At 40.8% G+C, this 23,340-nt stretch overlaps 1 protein-coding gene and 1 long non-coding RNA gene across 2 annotated transcripts in view; one reads left to right on the forward strand and one right to left on the reverse strand.

The window, feature by feature from the left end:
- The window catches only part of PDE4B (phosphodiesterase 4B), a 542,770-nt gene that overhangs the window by 94,573 nt on the left and 424,857 nt on the right, over nucleotides 1-23,340 (reverse strand). Inside the window, 3 exon segments of the mRNA XM_049110336.1 lie at nucleotides 7,898-7,950; nucleotides 17,606-17,676; nucleotides 17,798-17,834. Of these exon segments, the coding sequence (XP_048966293.1) occupies nucleotides 7,898-7,950; nucleotides 17,606-17,676; nucleotides 17,798-17,834 (161 nt within the window).
- Nucleotides 8,139-21,723, forward strand: LOC118354874 (uncharacterized). The gene is made up of 3 exons (XR_004816240.2): nucleotides 8,139-8,426; nucleotides 20,844-20,978; nucleotides 21,441-21,723. It is a non-coding gene; the product is annotated as an uncharacterized LOC118354874 (long non-coding RNA).

The raw sequence follows: 23,340 nt of genomic DNA on the forward strand, positions 1-23,340 counted from the left end.
ACTTTGTGCCAGCACTATGCTAGGCATTTAGAGCACAGTATGAAGTAATAAGCTAGTTACAGTCTTTTTTTTTAATTGTATTTCTCTTAGCACTGCCACTTCCCCCTGAAGTAATAATAGATGATAAAGAGCTTACTTCAAGTGAAAAGAAGTTACCTGTAGTCAAGATTAGTCAGGAATGTCAGCATTGTATCCATGCCTCAGAGCTAGAAAATATTTAGACAAGCCAAATATGAATTCTCTAATCCTTCCTGATTCAGGTATGGCATATACTCATTTGTATTTTTTCATTCCATAAACATTTATTGAGCATCTACTATATTCCAGGTCATATTCTATAAAATGGGGATATTGAAAAAAATTAGCCCTTGAACTTGGGACAGTCTTAGTTGAGAAGGGAATAAAATTAAATAAATACAGCATAATATGACAAGCCAATTATTGAGTTTGAGATAATAACTAAGATAATAGTTGAGAATAATTTTGGATGTGTGGCAGGGAGCTCCTACAGAAGATGGCAGATATGCTGAGTGTTGAAGGGTAAGGAATGTACTTTTCAGATGGGAATGAGTAAAAGAATTAGTGTTTACTAAGCATGTGTTATATATATCAGGCTCTGGATTGAGATTATGTATTTAGTTGAATCCTGACTCCAGAATCCAAGATTCAGTGAGTCGAAAGAAGTTATTCACTTGACAATGTAAGAATATCCCCGAGCTCAATACGTGAGTGATATTTTTGCGAAAAGGCAGCTCGGACAGAGGGAACTGCGTGTACAAAGGCCGAAAGGCAAGAAGAACCTGACATATTTGAGGGACAGTATGTTTAGGGCACCTCAGCCATCAGTTGTGCATGGGGGTTAAAGTGAAAGATGAGAACAAAGAAGGAATTAGGAGCAAAATTCTGCAGGAATTGGTAAGAAGAAGGGATCTTGTGTTGAAGGCAAAGGAGAGCCAACTAAGGAAATAACTATCATTGGGTTTAGAAGATTAATTCTAGTACCTGAATGGAGGGTGGATTGCAGCAGGGAAGGATTAAGGACAACAAACCGAGGGGGAGGTCCACCATAATGGTTTAAGTGTGGGAGGATGAAGCACTGAATTAAGAAAGAAGGGATGGAGAGGAAAAGAAGGGGGGATGATTCAAGGAAAGGCTATAAAAATCTGCTGTTGGTTGGGCTCCTGGGTGGCTCGGTCGTTGAGTGTCTGCCTTCAGCTCAGGTCATGATTTCAGGGTCCTGAGATGGAGTCCCACGTCAGGCTCCCTCCTCAGCAGGGGGTCTGCTTCTCCCTCTGCCTCTCCCTGCCCCAATGCACTCTCTTTCTCTCTCTGTCTGAAACAAATAGATGAAATCGTAAAAAAAAAAAAAAAAAAAAAAAAAAGGGAATTGGCTGCTGGAGGTAAAGAGAGAGATAAAGGATGGACTGTGAAGCCACTACTCAAAGCTAGGAATATAGGAGAAGGAGCAATGGTAGAGGAGGAATGGATCCAGGTCTCCAGATGCACCAAAAGGGGTGACCAACGGTGGTCAGATGTCTGGCATTTATATACACACTAACTAAAAAAGAAAACCAAACATATATATCAATATATGTGTCTACACACACACACACACACACACACACACACACACTAACTGACAAGCAAGTGGGGCAGTGTGGGAGTAGGAGACCACGGGTGGGGAAGGGAGATGAGAGCTGAAACCAACATGGTGGATTCAGGTGACCAGATCTGAAGAAAGCTGTCTGCTCAGGATGGCTCCTTAACCCTGAGGTGGAGGAGTCCAGGTATGAGGTGAATCTTTGGCTCTGACTCCTGGGGCTGTCCAGGTAAATGGAGCTGTCAAAAATACCCAGAAGGAGACAGATGTTTCCTGAAGGGCTCTCTCTCACACACCTGGGAGCTGCATGACCAGACTTGAGGTAGGCAGCAGCTGCGGCTCTGGAGGCCCCGGGCACGTGGGCAGCCTCTTGCCTGCTGCGGCAGCTCTGCAGATGAGGCAGCTGAGAGAAGTGAAGCTTTCCCCCTAGCCTCCTCCTCCACCCCTTGCTTCAGAGCCCCCAGTGCCCCAGCACAGAGCAGGCTGCATTAAGGTCGATTCGTGGATGGAGGGCTGTGGCTACGAGCCATGCAGAAGTGCAGAGAGGACAAAGTTGTGCGCGTGTGTGGATGTGTGTGTGTTCAGAAAACACTGTTTACTCAGGGAACCCTATATCAAACACAGCCTTGCTGGCAGACAATAGCGGTTTGCCCAGACAATTTATGCCACCAAATAAACATCAAGATGGGCTGTGGAGAGCTGAAGGTGAGACACGTTTTCAGAAGTGGGGGGCCACCCCTCACGGTCTCAATTACAGGAGATGCTTTTGAACACAAAACACTGAGGCAACAATATGTGGGCATCGCCTGAGCCTACTGTAACCAAAGAGAAAGAAAGGCCGGAACTAAAATGCAAAAGAAAAAAATAAACTGTGTTTGGAGATAGGTCTGCTACAGTATAAACTTTTCCCTTTCTCTGGCTTACTGCTATAGCAAAAGCTGATGGTTGTCTTTGTAAAAAACGTGTCTGTATCTAGGTCCCTGGCAGTGATTTGCCTCTGGGAGGGCCAGCAATCTATTTAATGACTCCATTGACGTCAATAGCATAACTGAAATACTTACTAACATGCATGATTCCAACTTTCTGGGGGGGTGGGTGGATGGTGTTTCTCGGCAGCACAGAAACATGAAGTGGAGTCAACCCGGAATGGACTCAAGTTTTGAGGCAGCAAGTGAGAGATTAGATGCGGCAGGTTTCGCTGGTGCCACTGAATACGAAGAAGCGGTCACACTAAATTTAGAAATTAATTTTGAACTGGGGAAATAGCCATTAATGAGCAGGGCTTTATTTTTGGCAATGTTTGCTCAAGGGTAGCATTTTAACTATTCACACTTCAGTTGACTTGTCAAAGTTTTTGCAACTACCCACACTTAATTTTAGACATACATGAAATAATTGCAGATCAATATAAATAGCCTGATATTGATGCTCTGGGGTAAATGTTCAGAAGAGGGCTATTTTAGACAAAAGAAGTTCTTATAAAACAACCATTTGGGGAATTATTCCCAGAATTACTGGGGCTTTTCTAGCGCATTTGCCCTAACATTTGTGTGCAGGCTGCTTAAACACTCGAGGTGAGTCATTAAGGCAATTATTCCAATAATTCAGGCCACAGGACAATCAGAACACTAATGAAAAAATTCTCTGATATTTCTAGTTTTTTCTCCCACTCCTTCTTCTTCTCCCCCCACCCCCCCGCCCTCTTTCTCTGGTTATTTCCCCCAGTCTCTCTTTTGTTGTACATGGCCACAGCCTTTGGTAACACAATTGATTTTATTCGTATTTGTCCGTAAGTGTTGTAATCCTGCCTCAGAGTTCTTGCTTAATGTAGAAACCAAGCAAATGTCGTGCTTATGCCAGGCTTCATTTCCAGTCATCTGACACAGGCCAGCTCTCAGGCCACTGCTGTGGTTCTCAGAGAGCCCTTTACTTGTGTACCCACAGTCCATTTCTCATCCTAGGACCTGGCAGCTCTGGCCAGGAATGAGAACTCAGTCAATGTCATGACTTTCTGAAATTTCTTAGAATCCAAGATAACTCTCTGAGCCCCTTGTCCACTCCTTGAGCAGATCCTGCGTCTGGCACACCCCCATGAATCTTCGGGGGGATATTCATAATAAAGTAAAGATGTGGGAAGAACTCATATTGAGAAGTAGGCTTCTTAGCAGAAAGCCCCTTCTGTTTTAGCAACCAGTAAAGAGTCATTTCCTCACCCAGGATGGCTTGGACACAGAATAGAAGAAAGAGATTCCCATGAGTACTGAAAAAAATTAATTAAGTCTATTTCTCACTTAGGCAAACCTATTTCAGACATACAGGAAAGTCCTATGTTATCGCATCTTATTTCTCCATGTACAGGCTTTTCTTGAAAACTGTCTAATTGACTGGTGTTGAAAACCACCATAAACCAAGGCTTTGGAGACCCAGGCTGGGAGAGACTCTTGGTCTGCACCAGTCTGGCCTGAAGTCTTCAGGCAATTTTCTGGTCATCTTCGTGGCCTGGTTTGCTGTCATTTCTGATGACTCATGGACCTGGGGACTCACTGTCATTCAATCTATTATATTGGTGATGCTCTTGCTCAATATGTTTATTGTTAAATTTTAGAACAAGAAGATTAATATAGAATATCCCATCTTACAGATGGATTTGACTGCTGAAATGTTGTATATACAATATACATTATAAATCAAGTCACAGCATATGAATCAGAGGTTCTGGCCATCAAGAGGAATCCTTCTCTAATTCTTTTGTAAAGCAAAGAGTCATTTTGTAAAGGCAGTGAATGCTGGATGATTTACTCTTTCATGAAATTCTTACTTCCCATGACATATCTGTACTCACTATTGAAATGCATGCAAAGGCAAAGGATAGGATGGATGGAAAAAGTGAGACAATTATCCTACACACACACACACACACACACACACACACACACACACACTGGTTTTCCTCATCTATCTGATTTTTTCTGTTGAAAATAGTTTGAGGCCTGAAATCCTAAAAATTACTTCCAATTTCCATGTTGAATGTATACAGATGACAGAAACCTGCCTTGTTTTGGAGAGTTTTTTCTTCTATGTTTTTCCTCCTTTCTGTTCCAATCCTAACTCACTACAGGGAAAAGGTCTGGAATTCCTGCTTGTGCAAAGGCAAAATGTGATACAAATAGAGATGTTCACTACACTCCACAGTGTTAGCATTTTCAACACTTCCAGAAGGATGTAGTGCATCTTTCTCCTGAAACCAGGAGTGTATCAATTCCATGCTGCTATACTTTCTGCGTTTTAAATTCTCAATTACTTTCCTCTGGCTTTGCAATTCAAAGTGCAAAACGCCAACTTTTTGTATTTAACTCTTTCTGTCTAAAACCCATATGACCACACAAATACATATATACATACATATGCTGTTATATAATGTGTTTTAAACCTCTTTTCATTTCAATGCAATAACTGATTTTTTTTCATAGTAAAAAAACCACAGTTGAATATTTCACATATCCATAGAGATAAAAAATATTGACTCATTGTTGAAATTTAATTTATGGATGTTTTTCTTAAGATAAACTCCACAAACATTATGCAGATCTGGTCAAATCAAGATTTACTGTCCTCCTACTATGTGAAAATAGCTAAGCTAATGAATTTTGAATAAGGAGATGAATAAGGTGCAGCTCCTGCCACCAAGGTGCTCCAATGCAGGAGACACATAAGCCATGAATTGCAATATAACCTAGAATAGGATTGTTGCCATAGCACACAAAAGGAGCAATTACACTGATTTTTTTTTTTTTTAAAGAATATTGGGATAGCTTAGCAGAGGAGGGAAATTCACGTTGTATCTGAGAACTGAGAAGAGAAACCTTGATTCAATAGAGAGAATAAAGGTACTGAAGACTAAGCAATTTGCTATTTCCCCCATGCATTATTTCAGTTAATGATCAATTTGTAAGAGCAAATGTACCAGCTTAACCATGGGTTCTGACAATTAGCTTTTACAATGAATTGCATCCCCTTCATTTAGATACATGAAAAAAACGCCTTTTAAAAATATTTAACTTTTTTATTTCTCTCTTTGTCTCTGTCTCTCTCTTACACTTGCTTTTTTTTTTTTTTTTTTTTTTTTTTTTTTTTAAATCTAAGAACAGTTACCTAGGTCAGTCAGGCTTTCTTAACAAACTGGATTGTTGCTAAATCTGTTTAAGTGATCATGGGTTTCTTGTATCTTTTATCTTAGATTTCATTGAAACAATGAGTTCCACATTAGTGATAATAAATGAAAACTTGATCTTATTATCATGAAAAATCATCTTTTAAAGCAGCACTCCAGCGTTTTAATTCTGTTTGCTCTGAGCTACTTATTTTTCATTCCCCTTTAGAATTTCTATTTAAACACACCTCTTTGTCACATGCTGATAAATATTAAAATACCAGGAAAAATCTGCCTGACTTATTTAAGCTGATAATAAGAACAAAACACAGGATGTGTGTGTCCTCCTTCCTTTTCTGGTTGTGGTTAAGCATTAAGGAGATTTTGAAACCTATAATTACGTAATAATTGGTATCGCTACATTCTCTTCCCGATGAAAAGCCAGAATTTTTGTAGTTTGCCACAAAGACAGACAAAAACAAATTGCCTAAGTGGTATTGTCATTTCTTTGCTTCATTGTTTTAAAAGAATTTAGCAAAAGAATCCCTAGGTGCCAAGCTATAGTTACTGTGCCAATAATCACAAAATGATCTTTTCAACAACATCTTTGGCTAATGAGCTAATTTATAGAGCCATAAATATCACATATTTTCCTAATGTTTGTCAGTATTTATTACAAGAAAAAGAAAACAGTTTAAATATTCAAATTGATGTCAAAAGCTTCTTATTGCATTTGGCTAACAGAAATGTGAGCAATGGTGTCTCACTGGTAAGCTAAAATGATGAAATGATAGGAGTTTCAAAACCACCTCCTTTGGTCTCCAACTACATAACACCAGTTATATGTTAAAACACTCTATTTAGTTTCCTTTTATCAAACTTCTAACGGAAATAGTACATCAGCACACCAGGTCTTTGAAGCCCCTGGACAGAGTACTATTTTCTTCTCTCTGTTTCATATCATGGGTTTCTCGAGGCAAACTTACTTTTATTTAATTTCTTCCTTTCACCTTTATTCTTATTCTCAATCTTTTTCTAATAAAAGTATTTTTTAAAGCGTGTACCATAAATACTTCGGAAACTAGCGAGCCAATGGAACCTATATTTTTGTTCCTTTGTTTTAGAAGTTGGGCTTTTGCATGATTTCCATCATCCTCATGGCTGTGATACCAGCGAGAGAATGCAACATGCAAGGAAGGAAGATCGCTAAGTATAAACCAGTGGGAATACCATAGCTGGACAGAGAAGTGTTCAAGGCAGTGCTGTTTGGTGTGAGACAATCTCAACAGAGCTCTATTTCTTGTTTCTCCTGCAGTTTTGCTCAGGTCCACTACCACTCTAGCAGGGAATGGTTGGGAGGGTGGAGGGTGGGGGTGGAGGGACTCCATTTTGGACTTTTAAAAACCTCATATAACTGGTTGCATCTTATGTCAAGTAGGTTTTATGTTCAATACATCTCCAGAGTGTTGCTTCAGGGTAGCCCTGCCCCTCCATAACTCTCAACTCTGCACGGAGAGTATATGCACAGCCCTGTAAGATGAGACATTAGGTTTCTTAAAAAAAAAAAAAAAAAACCCACAAGAAAAACACAACGCCATCCCCTCATGCCTACCCCCCACATACATACATCTGAGGAACAAAGTTGGATGACCTCCAAGGGAAATGATTTGTGAGCTGGAAAAGGCTTTGGTTTCACACCTGGAAAGGATGTAGATTCAAGTGGGACCTCTAGTTGACGCTAGGAGGAAAACCACTAACATACCCTGTGGGGAGCTCAGGCCAACCTGGGGGCCCCTCGGGGCCTTTGAACTTAGCTGTCCTGGCATTCACTGGGGCCTGCAAGCCTAGGTGAAGTTGCAGTATCAATAGAGCTCCTGCCTCCCTTCTGGGGAGCCCCATTACCACCCATCCATCACATGATGGGAAAGCCCAGGCACGCACATGATGGGAAAACTGTTTCATACTGCATTTCATTCAGTTTTACATGGAATGAAGTAAAGCTCCACTATGCCTTTGAAAAAAAGTCACAAGAGACTTCAGAGGGCCATGATATGCAAACAAATGCTATCATCTGAAAAAAAGTTTCTGCATAAGTGACATATTTATTACTTTGAAACAGGGAGATTAGGCTGCACGATGCAGCTTACCTTGCAGGTTGACTCTGGAGACAGGTGGCTGACTAGTAGCAGCTGGGGATCTCCTGTGGAAACAGAGGAAAGAAGGCCCGAGTCTGTGTATGAACATCACCTCCACATCTCTTGCTCCCCTCTCCACCCCCCACCTCCATGATCACTGAGGAGTTTTCCAGGTCATAATGAGCTATCAAATGACATAATGCTCTCTCCAGAAGGCGGTCTCCCATAACACTGGTAGATGACTGCAATCCTCTCATATCCAGATGGCCTGGAATTTCCCTATGCACAGCCTCCTGGATGCTCCGGCTCTCCAGGAAGGAAGTCGTTTACTCCAGGTCCCTAACCAGCCCCTCTGTTTCAGGTGTCACTGCTACAGGAGGTCCTCAGACAATACGCTTGCTCAGGAATAACACCAAATGTCAGAGTGGATCTCCATTCCTTTGGCAGCGCTGCTAGAATGTTGTGCCAGAAGAGCCCTTAGAGACCAATCAGTCCAGGTCTCCCTTTTGCACTTCCGGAAACTGAGACCCAGAGAGATGAAGTCAGTTGCCAAAAGTCACATGGGAATAGCATTCCAGCTTCCTTAACCTCTGGAGTGGTCTTTTCACAGAGGAATTGGGCATTATTCTACATTGTAACAAGCCTGCTGATGTCAAGAGTCTAATGACACAAGCAAACAAACCCAGGCTTCACAAATACTGGGCTCCTCCTTTTGTTTTTTGTTTTTCTTTTTTCTCTTCTCTATCCCCCAAACCCGCTTCCACCCCCCAATTTTGCTGGTCTCACTAACCTTTTCATGCTTTGTGGAACTTCTCTGCCCATCACATGACAGGAGAACTTCCCCCAAATAGTATAGAGCAGTGGTCCTCAAATTTTAGCGTCATCAGAATCACCTAGAACGCTTTACTAAGATTCACTGCTAGACTAGTCAATCCCCAGGGTGTTTGACTGAACTGGCCTGGGGTGAGCCTGAGACTCTGCATGTCTAGAAGTGCCTTGGTGGTACTGATACTGCTGATCTGGGGAGCCCATTTTCAGAACCACTAGAATAGAGGACTTTCTGCCCCACTAAAGAGCAATAGGATATTAGCAACAAGCACGAGAGTGGGACTCTAGGCCAGTCAGTGGTTCTCAAGTATGGATGAGTGTCCTACTCACTTGCAGAGCTATTAAAAGTATGATTCCCTTCTCCATCCCTGGAGAGACTATTTCAGTGTATCTTGGATGGGGCCTGGGAATCTGTATCCTTAACATAAATCTGTGAGTTCTGATCCACAACCAAGTTTGGGAAGGAAGCCAGATTCTAAATGACCGAGAATGGCCTGCAAGGATCTTAAGAAAGGGTCTCCCTACTGGTATGGTCACCAGTTCCTAGGTTTGTAAGTGCACCAAATCCATCTGTGATCCATTAGGGGAACCTAGTTTCTAGGTAACATGCCTGACAGCTGCAGGGTCTGATGGACAGGGTTCATATTTACCAAACATGTACCAGCTAGGTCATCTAAACACAGTACTTTAAAAAAATATTTATTTATTCATGATAGACAGAGAGAGAGAGAGAGAGAGAGAGAGAGGCAGACACACAGGCAGAGAGAGAAGCAGGCTCCATGCCGGGAGCCCGACGCGGGACTCGATCACGGGACTCCAGGATCGCGCCCTGGGCCAAAGGCAGGCGCCAAACCGCTGAGCCACCCCGGGATCCCCTAAACACAATACTTTTAAACCGTCTATGGCATGACATTTTCTTGTCATCCAAAAATTACTTTTTTCCTGCTAAACATCATGCTAGGTACTTCTTAGCTTCCACTGGGAATATAATCATCTCATTTCAAGCAGAAGGAGACTGAAGCAGAGGTTAAGAGCTTAAGAAATATGCTGAAGCACACATGGTTTATAACTGGCATGGTTGAGATTCAAAGCTAAGACCTTCTGAATCCAAAGTGCATTCTCTTTCCACTATTCCATCTGCTGATAACACCTGCAGTCATACTGAGGGCTGTTTTTCAGGAAAAGTAAGAGATTAAATTCCAAACTCCTTAGCTTAACATTCAAAGTCCTCTGCTCTTTGGCCTCAACATGCTTTTCCCAGCTTATCTAGTAGAATTCCTGACATTTCATCTCAAACCACTGGCTGGCTGTTTGATCTCCTGTACCTCATACTTCTCCTTAGTAGCACTTTGAAACTGTGATTAAAATAGGCACTAATGAGTGTTCAATACGGAACTCCTTAGTTTAAATATAAAATGTATGCAGGCCCGGAACAACTTGTTGACTACTGGATCCCTGGAACCCAGGATGGTCTTTCATATGCCGTGCACTCAGTGAAGGGTTAATGAATAAAAAAAAGAAGGAAGGAAGGAAGGATCGCTTATTCTTCCTTGAACATGTGCTGTCCCTTTCCTGACATTGCTCAGGCTATTCCTCTGAAAGGGAAGCTCTCCACACGTGTAAATATCACCTTCCCTTCCGTGATGTTGTGATTTATAATAAGAAATATATATTTGATCTTTGTCTTCATTCCTACCACAGAGTTCCCAAAACTCTTGGAATTTGCTATAAAAAGTGCTATAAGATGTTAAAAGAGCTATAAGTGTTAAAAGAGCTATAAAAAGAGTCTTTTGTTATGTTAATGAGATTTATGGAAAGCTTCTGAGTGACCTATAAGTGCTATAAGTGTTAAAAGTGCTATAAGTGTTAAAAGAGCTATAAAAAGAGTCTTTTGTTATGTTAATGAGATTTATGGAAAGCTTCTGAGTGACCTAAGGATGGGGGCTGATCACGGGGGAATCAACCACCTGATTAGAGGGTTGGCACTTTCAGCCCCTCCTCTGGGGAGATGAGAGGAGCTGGAGATTAAGTTCAGTAACCACTGGTGGCCAGTGATTTAATTCATCATGACTATGTAACGAAGCCCCTCTAAAAACCCTGAAGGACTGGGCTTGGTGTGTTTCCAGGATGGTGAATGCGAGGAGATTGCACCTCTTCCATTTGGCCATTACTGAATTATATCCTTTTATAATAAACCAGTATTCTTGTAAGTAAAATATTTCTCTGAGTACTGTGAGCCACTCTAGCAAATTAACAAAACCCAAGAAGGGGGGCCATGGGAACTTCTGATCTATAGTCGGTGGATCAGAAGCACAGGCAGATAGAGCATCAGAACTGAGTTGAGTTGTAGGGCATTCAGCTGGTGTTAAGGGAAAACTGCTTGGATGTGTAGGGGAAAAGTCCACATTGGCATTGGTGTCGGAATCCCACCTTCAAAGGTCAAATGCCATCTTCTGCCAAGGATGTCATCATGTTAGCTAAAATTGACCCCTCTTCTAATATCCCATGGTGCTTTGTACCTTTAGGGTTATTTCCTCCTGTTACAACTCATATGTGCACATATTATCCCCACCTAATCCATGATCCCATTGGTGGGGGGATCCAGTGTTGACTCCTTTCGGTATATCTTCTGTAGATAGATACCAACCTGCCTCACAAAGAGTGGACACTCCATAAATGTTGGTGAACTGTTTATTGAATGAACTGTTGATGTGACAATCCTTTGAGAAGCCAAATACTACATGAATGTTTTATCTGGTTTCCTTTTCCTCTACAGTCTTGGTTCTGCATACTTCTCACTATTCCCACAAACACAGCATGTACTCATATTACTGGGCTTTTGCAAATGTTTTGCTCTGCTTGCTCTTTTCCTTCTTTGTAAGTGGCAGACTCCTTCCCCTGCACATGGAATCCCTTCAGCCATCACTTCCTTAGCCTTCCCCACTGTGAGTAGTCACTGGCTTTGCTACTTGTGGTTTGCTGCTTTTGCACCATCCTCACATTGCTCAGACTGTCTTGCAGTTCCTATTTTCTTGTCTGTCTCCTCAACTCACCTGTGAGAAATTTAAGCAAAGACTGGGTCTCATTCATCTTTGTAAACTTGGAACCGGCAAAACATTTGCTACAATAGAGGCATTCAATATATATTCATGAGATTAATAACACATTGTTAATAATTTTATTTTACCTCTCTTGCTGAGTTCCAAAAAAAAGCTCTTGTGCAAGGAGACACTGAGCTAGGGGACCCTAAATGTTTGGGAATCTCTGCTTTCTTAACAGTTTGGCTACTTGCAGCATCCAATTCTCCCAATGACTTCTTGAAAATGACACAAGCTACATAAATTCCTTTGTCCTCGGAGTGAATTCTGAAAATAAGGCTCTTGTTTAGAGTTGTTAATTCAGATAAGCATCTATGTGTGTAAGCTTTGCAAAAGCAGGAACCATATTTACTTGGTTTCCCACTTATTCCCAAGACGTAGTGCAGAGAAGAGGCTCAACACATATTAAATGAATAAATGACTTCTGAAAGCTGTATTATTGCTTGCAGGGCATGAGAGTGCCAATTAGAACCTGTCATGAGTGCCAGAAGAAAATGTCATTGGTTGCCCAGTTTCCAGTGGTCCTTAACTTATAGAAGAATCATAAGAAGTTATATGCCTGGATTAAAGATGTGGTATTAATAGGGAAGATAATTTGGCCACAGCAGTTAATATTTTACAGCCCTGAATAGCACAGTAGAGAAAGGACTGGACCATGAATAAGAAGACAGGAATCCTAATCTTGGCTCTGGCACCTTCCAACTGTATAGCCCTCGGCAACTCACTGAACCTCTCGGTTTCTTCCTCACTTGGGGAAAGCAGGCGGCAACTAACATTTACTGCTAATTTACAATGTGCCATCTCCTGTGTGAGGACTTTTATGTATATTTCCTCACTTACTCTGAGGAAATTTGGCTGGGTTCTTTCCCCTCTGAATGCTAGAGATTTTATTATTCTCCACTAATTTAAATACTATGCCAAAGGACATAAAGCAATGAAAGATATACATTGAAAACAAAGTTAAGTGGTTATTAATTCTTTCTTAAAGAGTACATACACGTTGATTAAATCATGCCCTGGAAGAATGTTGATACAGAGATGTCACATGATTTCCTGATAGCCACTAGTGATTTCTGCAATGCCAGATGCACAGTTGAATGATGGAGGACACCTCTTTGTTCCCAGCTGCTCTACTCCCTGGTTATCAGACTGAAGAATGGTGGGCATTCTCACTCATAAGTGATTTCTCCATCAGTTGAAGCCAGTAAATGCTTTAGGGATGTTTATCTGAATTAACAGCTCTAAATGAAGGCCATATTTTCAAAATTAACTCCTGGGACTGAAGAAATAATAGGTTTTAATTTGAAGCCAAGAAATACAGGCCCAATCAAGCATCTCTCAATGAAACATTTCATGGAAGAGCAAGGAAATCACCTCAACAGAAACTGAGATTTTCACCCCTTGGGTGGTAAAGCTCAGGCAGACAATGAACTATTTTTATGCAGAGCAAAGAGCCAAAAGATAAAGGAAATCTTGACTTATGAGAAGTAGAGTTCTATGTGGGAGTTCCTTTTCATATAGTAAACCACACTATCCAGATGTCTCAAGAAAACCATTCCAAGGACAGAATTATTGCTTAAATGTTACATTTAAAGCAAGAAGTGTCACCCTGGAACCCAAGTCAAATATCCCAGAAAGCAACTTGTGAGTTCCATGAATCTTACAGTTTCAGTTGTTATGACAAATGAATATGTGGGAAATGGTCTCGGTATAGTGGACCCATTTCTGGCAGGTATTCTTGTCCTCAGTGTTATTTCTTTGAGGATATTGACTATCTAGGAATAGGATAGGATGCATTAAATTAACCCTCAGTTTTCCAGTCTGCACCCACTATGCTGCTTCACTTGTAGCTAAAGCCCATCATTCAGTTCTCAGCCCAAGCTAGATAGGCAATCTCCACTCCTGGTGAAGTTCTAGTGGTATGTGTGCCCTGCTTTGAACTTTTGTTAGGTGGTCTTGGTTTCAAGAAAATACTTGGAATCAATAAGAGGATTAACACTATACAAACATGGGGCTAGATTTGAGACAGATCATCAGATACAACTATCCTACTGCTGGAGATCTATTCTGTTTGATGAGTGTGGTTTGGTTTGGACCAAAGGTGATGCAAAGGGCCATAATTTGGAGGGTGGTCCTCAGCCACATTGTGAGAATGGGCTCTGGGGTCAGCTCTGTATGTGACAATCGTGGTCTTAGGGTACTCTAGTTCTTGAAGGTTTATGTGTCTCAAAACCCTGAAGGCTGTGGAGAGACTTGATTCTCAAGAAAGCAGCTTCAGCTGGCATAGCCGATTAACCAGCACAGTTAGGCTGAATGCCCTCATAGTTACAGAAAAAGAATATTCAAGTTGCTGGTTAACACTCAATAACTAAAAACATCCCTTATAACCCTTTGCCCTGGAGCAGTGTGGTAAACTTGAGTCCTGCTAAGCTAAAGAAGCCTTCGAAATGTATCCTTATTAATCTTTCCTCCCGAGTTCTGACCTCCATCATCTCTCAGTCCAGGGCTTTACTCCTAATATTTTAACATTAATTGAGAGAGAGTAGAGGGGAGGGGCAGAAGGAGAAAGAGAGAATCTCAAGCAGGCTCTGCCCTCAGGGAAGAGCCCAGTGCAGAGCTCTATCTCAAGGCCTTGAGATCATGACCTGAGCCAAAATCAAGAGTCAGATGCTTAACTGACTGAGCCACCCAGGTGCCCCACTCCTAATATTTTAATTCCTGAAAACACTCTCTTAGTTCATGTCTCTGCCTTTTGGCTCTCTGACCTTCATCTATTCCATAAGTTCTTTCTAAATGACTCTCTTTTAAAAATCCCTGGGAGGTTTCTCCCCCAAGCCCAAAAAGACTTAATGAGTGTAGTGAAAGCAAAGATGTGAGGTGATAGAAATAGAATATATTGGTCTCTGCCCTCAATTCCTGGCACAGAGTTTCTAAAATTCTTGTAACTTCCTAAGTGATAAGAACACTAGGAGCATCTTTTGTTCTAATGAGGCAACTCTGGGTAGGCTCCTTGGAGGGGTTGGACACCAGAAGGACCAAGCAACAATTAAGGGTTTGGAATTTTCAACCCCACCTTTCATCCTCCAGAGAGGGAAGAGGGGCTAAAAACAGAGTTAATAATTGATCATGTCTATATGATGAAGTATCCATAAAATCCCAATAGCATGCAGTTCAGAGACCTCCCAGGCAGGTGAATATTTCCACCCTGGGAGGGTGATGCCCCCCAAGTCCATGCAGACTGATGCTCCTGTGTTCAGGACCCTCCCAGACCTCACTCTAGGTAGCTTCTTCATCTGGCAGTGCATGTGTGCCTTGGTCTTGTCCTTTAGTCAACTGGTAAAGCTAAGTAGGTGTTTCCCTTAGTTCTACAAGCTACTCTGGCAAATTAGTTGAACCTGAGGAAGGGCCCGTGGGAAACTGCACTCCGTAGACAGTAGGTGAGAAGCACAGGTGCCAGCCTGAGCAGTGACTGACATCCAAGTGGGAGGCAGTCCTGTGGGACTGATCCTGTAAGCTAGGACCCGATGGGGTCTACAGGTAGATAGTGTCTGAACTGAGTTAAATTGTACGATGCACAGCTGGTGTCCAAGACTTGCTTCTTATTGCAGGGTAGGGGACTTCCACACATTTGGTGACCAGAGAGTCAGAAATGAAGTGTTTTCTGTTCATCAAGGAGACTCACAGGGAAGAAAAACACAGAAAGAGCTCTGTTTTCCGCTACATGGGAAGAGAACAACTCTTATTCCTTACAAAGTACACTGCCATGAGAGTCAAGTTATTATGCTTGAGGTCTGACTCTGCTCTTCATCAGAAGTGCTGCGTTCTTGTGCAAATCATTTAATCTCCCCAGGCTTTGTCTCCTTGTCCACACAGTGGGGGCAACAACACCTGTCATAACTAGCATTTATGGTGCTTATAACTGAGATAATGAATGTGAAAATTCCAAAGTGTTACACTGTCTGGATTCAGCAAGAGAAATGTTAACTATCAGTTATAATATCTCACAATTATGGAGCACCTACAATGTGCTAGATGTTGTTATAAATGCTCTATAAATATCAATTCATTTCATCCTCAGAGCAACCCTATTTTATAGATTGGGAAGTAGAGAAGTTGTACCCACATCACATAGTTGTCAAGTGGTAGGACTGGGTTATAAAACCAACAATATGGCCCCAGAGGCCCTTGTCTGTAAAAAAAAAAAAAAAAAAAAAAAAAAAAAGAAAGAAAGAAAAGAAAAAAAAAAAAAAGATGGGGAAAGGGAAGAAATCTCTTCTGACATAATAATTGTCCAAATAATTGGTGGTCTTTCTCTAATGATTACTTATTCAAAAATTTATATGTGTGGTGAATATTTACAGATTGTATACTATGTGTCAGGCATTTTGCTACATCTTGGAATTCAAGGAAAAGTAAATGTAATTCTAAAGGGACCTCAAAGGACACTGAGGCTAGTGATGGGCAGAGACCGCTAAATGGTGTGAGAAGTTTGGATGAGTGCTTGGGGGCCATGGAGGGGCAGTCAGCCAAGCTTGGTGGGGTCAGGCAAAGCATTCTGGTGAAGGTGATACTAGAGATGAGCTATAAAAGCAAGTAGGATTTAGCCAGACAATCACTGGCAGGTGGAAAGAGACATTTTAGGAAGAGAGAACAGTAAGTTCATAATTAGGATGGAAAATAGAACATGCAGGGAACAACCAGACCACAGTTGTTAGAATGTGATCCCATGTGGCTAGAGACCTGGTCTGATTATTCACCACCATATGCTCTGGCACTTCCTATTTGAATGCAAGACTTGAAAGGGCAGAAAACTTGTCTGTTTTGGGGCACTATTATATTACCAGTTCCTGGTGAAAGGTGGTGCTCAATAAATATTTTTCAAAAACATACATATATGCACAGATAAATAGTATGTACTAAATAAATACTTCTGGGTGAATCATTTAATAAATGAACAAACAGGGAGTATCACTACAAAAGAGGCCGGGCAAGTTTCTAGCTTTCATGTATACTGCATCAAATATAAACCCAGTCAACTATCAATCAAACTAATTTGAACTGGATCATGAAGTGCCTTGGGTGCCGTTCCACAATCATTGATTCTTGGACCTTCTGAGCCCTGTGATGATCTTTTAAAATGCTGGATAGTGAATGCATAGCACTTAGACTCACAGATTGAAATGATTTTGGAGGAGAAAGTTATGTGGGAACTTGGAGTTCAAACCTTACATTATAAAGATGAGGAGACCAAGGTTCGGCAACGTTAGCAAAATGACCAGGGCTATATAGTTATTTGGGGCAGAGCAGAAGATAATCCCACTTTTATTCATTAAATTGCATGAGCCTGTTTATGTAGTATCCAAAAAAGGCAACTTGGACTTGAACTTTTTGCTACCTTTAATCTTGCATTTGAATCTCTGAATTCATTAATAGCTATTCCCAAAGAATTTTAGTAGAATTTATGGCTGTTACTGATAAGTATTCACACTTTGTAAAGTAGTACAAGCAAATGTCAACAAAAATCCTCATCTTGAGCTTCCGTTTGTTGAACTCTTATTGTCTACTAAGTGTCAAGGGTGCAAAGATTAATAAGATCCAGACTAATTTCTAACATCTTACCAGTTCTAAAATACTATGGTGCTCCATCCTATTTTCACATTCAGTTTGTCCTAACTTAGTTTGGAGGGCAAATTTCCATGCAATAGTTTTTTTTTCTTCTTCTTCTTTTTAATGTTGCTCAATGTTTTTGTCTTTATGGAAGGGATTCATAACTCCACAAAAAGTTCATGCTTACTTGTTGGATGCTCCATGAAGGTTTGTCAGTACAGTAAAGTTGTTTCTCACACTTCGCAAGCTGGCAAGGACCTAGAAGGACAATTATCAGGATGGTTAGGAACAAAGGGAGACCAGTGGGCAAGTTCAGAGGCCACAGAGAAACTGCACCTGGGGCAGAGGGAGAGCAAGCCAGGGCCAGCATGATACATACCTGGGCAAAAGGTGTGACAATCAAGTCATCGCCATGTCTGGTGAAGAGAGAGAAACAAACATTTAGAAACGAATTTGAATTATAACTATGACATAAAAGTTGTAATATTAAACTTTATCAGTGTTAGCAACACAAATGTTACACAAGTCTTTCTACCTGGATATATGGCAGGACTGATCTAGGCATAAATGGAAACCCTAAGAACTCGAAAGAGAAAAATACCAGGTTCATGGCTCCTGGGCTTACAGTGACACAGAAAAGCACTTGCAAGTAAGCGTATATCCTCAGGGTACATTCCCATTAAATAGCAGACCCAGAGTACTGTAATTCAAAGCGACTTGGTTGCCAAGAGCCAGGAAATTCAAAGGGAAGGCTGCTCACAGGCATACACAGAGTTGGAAAAAATGGCATAACAGTCTGGATAAAGGTTAACTTTGGATTTCCTGGCTTTTGTTGATTTGAACCACAGCCTTAATGCCATTTAAACACAGATTTCTGTCTGGGAATCCCATTACTTTTTTTGTTTTTAATATAACTTTTTTTCTTAAAGTACCCAAGGAGAAGCTTTCAAGATGGGAGTGTATAGACTGAGCCTACTATTAACCATATCACTGTTGTTCATTTTGTCCCAAAGATCTGATGATGATATAACTAGTGTTACGTAAATCTGTACTTAGGAAGAGTCAAAAGCATGTTTTCAGAAATGCACTCTCTCTCTGGCACATGCTTTGATAAATCTACTTAAGCCCATATTTGGCAAGCTCTTCATAAAGTCATTAGAAGTCACATTGTTGTTAGTTGCAGACACAAAATCAGGCCAATTTATTATTTGTGAATCGAAACAGCTGCACAGAAGTTGACTGACAACGACCTTCTTTTACTGTCTGATCTTCTCTGTCCTCATTGCCATATAAATATGACACCTTATTATGTGAGCACAACCAATGATTATGCAGCACCTGCCTCAGTATCAGGCATTACATTTGATGTTGAGATGCAGAGCTCAACAACTCATATGCCCAAGTGGGCCTCTTCTCTAATATGGACGCACCTCTCTGGGGTCTTATTTAATATAATACTTTGCTTTCTACCTTCATCTTTAGCTAGAAGTCCCCCTTCAATTCATTCCAGTCAAGTTCTTGTGCATCTACTGTGTACAATGACTACAAAGAGAATACTGACGAGAGCATTCTTTGCATGATTACCATACGTCAGACCCTGCTCTAAGCACTTTATGTGCAATATCTCATTTAACTCTTGTAAGAAGGCTTAAGGCAGGTTACTCGTAATATTCCCATTTAAAGATGGTATCAAGGCTTAGAGAAGGTAAGCTACTGCTTAACCAGCACATCATAAGTGGAAGAGCTAAGACTGTTTTGTAGCCAAAATCTGTGTTTTTAGCCATTAAATTACCTATGTTATGATGACCCTACATAGTTGGCATATTGAATTATACAGAGTCCATGATACCACCCTCCCCTCGCCCCTGTCCTACCCGCCGTTAAAACACAGTAGGGGATACAGAAAAGACCGCAATAGATATAGAATGAGAAATACAAACACCTAATGGGAAAACTTAATGGGTTGTACAGGAGAGGTAATAATTACAAATTAGAGGAAGTAGGGCAGGCTTGATTGAATGAGTGGTTTTGAGATGAACTTTGAAGGGCAGGCTTTAAAAAGCATGCCACCAATGAGAAATGGCAAGAACAAAGGCATGAAATGGGAAAGTACTGAGCATGCTCACTGAGATGCCTGGTGGCTATTTGGGCAGATTTGAACACACTACCTAGAGACATTTTTAGAGGATATGATTAGAGGGTCCTTCACACCCATCTTACGGGTGGTATAGACCATGTCATAGAGGTGGTACATAACTCAGAAGGGAGAAGGGAGTTAGTGAAGGTTCTTAGTGAGGTAGACAAATGGAAAAGTGCTTTAGAAAGGAAAATGCTGCAGACACCAAGAGACAGATCAAAGAGAGGACAGAGTCAGGAAGAATGGTTAGAGGGATAATGCAGTCATTCAGACAAGAAGAAATTGGTGAAGCAGAGGAAGAAAGAGGAAAAGACAGTTTGAAGAGACCCTAAGTCTTGCCAAAGACTCAGCATTTAATTGGCTAAGGGGTCATAAAGAAATACTAGTCCAGTTTAAAAGATGGGTGAGAGGGAAAATAGTGAAGTCATAAGCAGAAATAAGAAAGTAAGGAGAAATTGGGCGGGAGACATGTCACTTTCCCACAAGCTGAATTTTAAGATCCTCATTGATATCCCAGTGGAGACATCAAGCAGGAAGACAGAAATATGGGAACTGGAGCTACACATTTCAGAGTGGGGAAAGTTAAAGCAATGGCAGGGACTGGCTTCTGGAGGTGGGGAAATATAGAGAAAGAGAGAAGCCTCAGGGTTCTTGGAGAAAAGCCAAAGGAGACAGAAGAAGGTGCTGAGAGAAGCAGTTGTGATAAAGGCAGGGTGGTGAACTATACCAAGAACTGCCCTTTACCAAGCCATTTTCTTGAGATGAACTTTACATGGGTGAAATATCTTGCTATTTGTTCTGATTTCTGCTAGGAAGTTCACATTGTTCATAAGGGCCTCAGGATGAGTTGGGGATCTAAGGTAATGAAGCTAAGAGTTAAGTAGATTATCTAAGGCTCCTAGATTTTGGGAGTCTAAATACCCAATAAAAGCTAACCATGTAAGCAAATCTCATACACATGTAGCACCTAAAGCTGATGAATTGTTGCATGAACGAGGAGTTACCAAAAAGGCACAAAGCAATGATTTAAGGGAAGAAAAGACTAAGGGGGCACCATGTCAGCATGACTTTATCATCATGGAACTTTTGAAGTTTAGGAAAGCAGAAAATTCAGGGACACCTGGGTAGCTCAGTGGTTAAGCTTCTGCCTTTGGCTTAGTACATGATCCTGGGTCCTGGAATTGAGTCCCACATCGTGCTCCCTGCAAGGAGCCTGTTTCTCCTGTCTATGTCTCTGCCTCTCTCTGTGTGTGAACAAATAAATATAATCTTTTTTTTTTTTTTAAAGGAAAGCAGAAAATTCAGAAACAAGAGATGGACTTGCAGGTCCCCAGCGCTGGTTCCTTTAAAGGATTTGAAAGGCAAAAGCTCATGCTGTACATCATATAATAGCTGCTAGGGGAATGGATCAGACAATTTGCAGGTAATTTATAGCAAGCATAGGAAAAAAACAAAACAAAATTCCTATCTGAGCACAGCCAGATTATTTATTAAACGATTCTAAAATGTTTAATCATAATTTGATATATTAATAATTACAATAAAATGGCACGGAAATAATAAAATTAATTATGATTAATTATGAAAACTGATGTACTTTGTTTCCCAAATGGCTAGGGAGGGCAATGCCAGATGTTCAGAACCATGGCATGAGCAACATCTAGTGACAAAACCAGCACATTACAACTTTGTAGAATAATTGCTGACGACAACTATAGGTCTTCAAACGAGTGCAGGTCTGCACTAAACAGTGAAAAGGTTTTCTAGAAAGTAAAAATGCTACTTCCTTTGGTATGCCCTCTGGATTCCATTAATTTTGTCTTTCTCTGTTTCATACCTACACATAGAATTCTACTTGTAACGCTGATTTTACTCTGTCCTACAGATAGACATATACTACGGTGGTCAAGAACACAGATTTTGAAGCCAGACAGCACTGGTTTGTTTCTGGATTACACAATTACTAGCTATTAGACATCAGGCAACCTCTCTAGGCCTCAATTTCTTTATCTGTAATGTGGTGTGTTGTAAGAATTAAGTTAGTTGTACATGTACAACTCTTACAACAATGCTTGGCACATATAAGCATTTATTCATTTAGTCATAGTTATTCTTGTTAGTAGTAGGTATCATTATTATTATAATTTTAAAATTGCATGTCTATCTTCCCTACTGGTGAGAACTCTGTTGGGAGAGTCATATCCTCCCCTCTTGCAGTCAAAAGAACTAATGTTGTACTTTACAGTTTATAAAGCATTTTCACATACATTATTTCATGTGACAAGAGAATGTTCTTGACCCTAAAATATGGCGCAACCACCTATCTTGTTGGTCAAGTCTGAAACCTCCCCCCATACAACCACCAACCCCTGCTTATGCTAACTTGCAAATATTTATTAATTGCCCACTGGATCTCCTCTAATGTAGATCCCTACCCTCTATTATGTGGATTACCAAAGCAGTCCTCCATTTGGCTCTTGGACACTAGTCTTTAGGCTTGTCCACCATCCAAACCACTCTTGAATGTAATCAGAGCTATCTTTCAAAAATATTCATTGGATTATGTATTTTCCTGCTTAAAAGCCTTTAGTAGCATGGCGCCTGGGTGGCTCAGTCAGTTAAGCATCTGCCTTTGGCTCAGGTCATGATCCCGGGATTCAGGGATGGAGTGCTACATCGGGCTCCTTGCTCAGTGGGGAACCTGCTTCTCCCTCTCCCTCTGCTGCTGCCCATGCTTATGCATGCTCTCTTTCTCTGATAAATAAATAAGTAAGTAAATAAATAAATAAGTAAAATCTTAAAAAATAAAAAGCCTTTAGTAGCTCCCCACTAATTCCCTTCAGTACAGAGACCAACTCCTTAGGACAGGCACCTGGTGATGAGGTTTCTGTTTACTTTTCCAGCCTTGCTTCTCACCACTTCCTCATCTGCTCACATTCTCTGCCTCAGTTGCACTGAGTTGTGCTTCTTCATAATGCTCCTGACAACTAGAGAGTAGTTAGCACATGGCCCTTCTTCCTGCATAATCCTCCACCTGGCTAACTCTTATATCTTAGCCCTAACTATTCAAAGTGGGTTACTCACCTGCCTGGCCAGACCTTTCAAAGTCCCCCGAATACCTTTCTATAATTCCCCTAATTCGAAGATATTAAAACTCCCTATAGACTTATTAAACTTTCAACCCTCATGAAGACACAGAAAATGTTTTCTTTGCTTGCAGAGTGCCTAAATTTAAAAGTTTTTGTTATAAAAAAAGAATGAATATGATCCTCATAACAGCTGGGAAAGTAGGCAGAGCAGAGATTAATATCAATATTTTTATTTTTCATCCTCATTTTGAGTCTGTATATATACTAAATATCCATATGATTTAGAGTGAAGCCTTGGTTCCCCGTTTATTAGGCATGTTACTTAACTTCCTTAAGCATTAATTGTCTTCATCTTTAACACAAGAAAATTATAGTACCAACTCAAGTAAAGTAATGGGAATTAAATGAGTTAACGTATGTAAAGTACTTTAAATAGTACCTAGCACATAGGAAATGCACTTTTATTTTATGTGCACTTTTATTTACAGGTAATTTAGCACTGTAAAAGAGATTCAATGCCAACGTCAGGATGCTAGTAAGTGTGATGGCTATAGGTCTAACTGAAGTCTTAAGCACCACGGGGTACTTTTTTGGTAGTCCATCAATAAACTGGTCTTACATTTAAGTGAGCAGTTATTAATGCTTTTTTCCCTTGAATGCTCTCTCTAGAGACCATTTAGCTCTCACACAAATGAC

Source organism: Canis lupus, chromosome 5 (genome assembly GCF_003254725.2).
Source record: "Canis lupus dingo isolate Sandy chromosome 5, ASM325472v2, whole genome shotgun sequence".
Classification (NCBI taxonomy): Eukaryota; Metazoa; Chordata; class Mammalia; order Carnivora; family Canidae; genus Canis; species Canis lupus.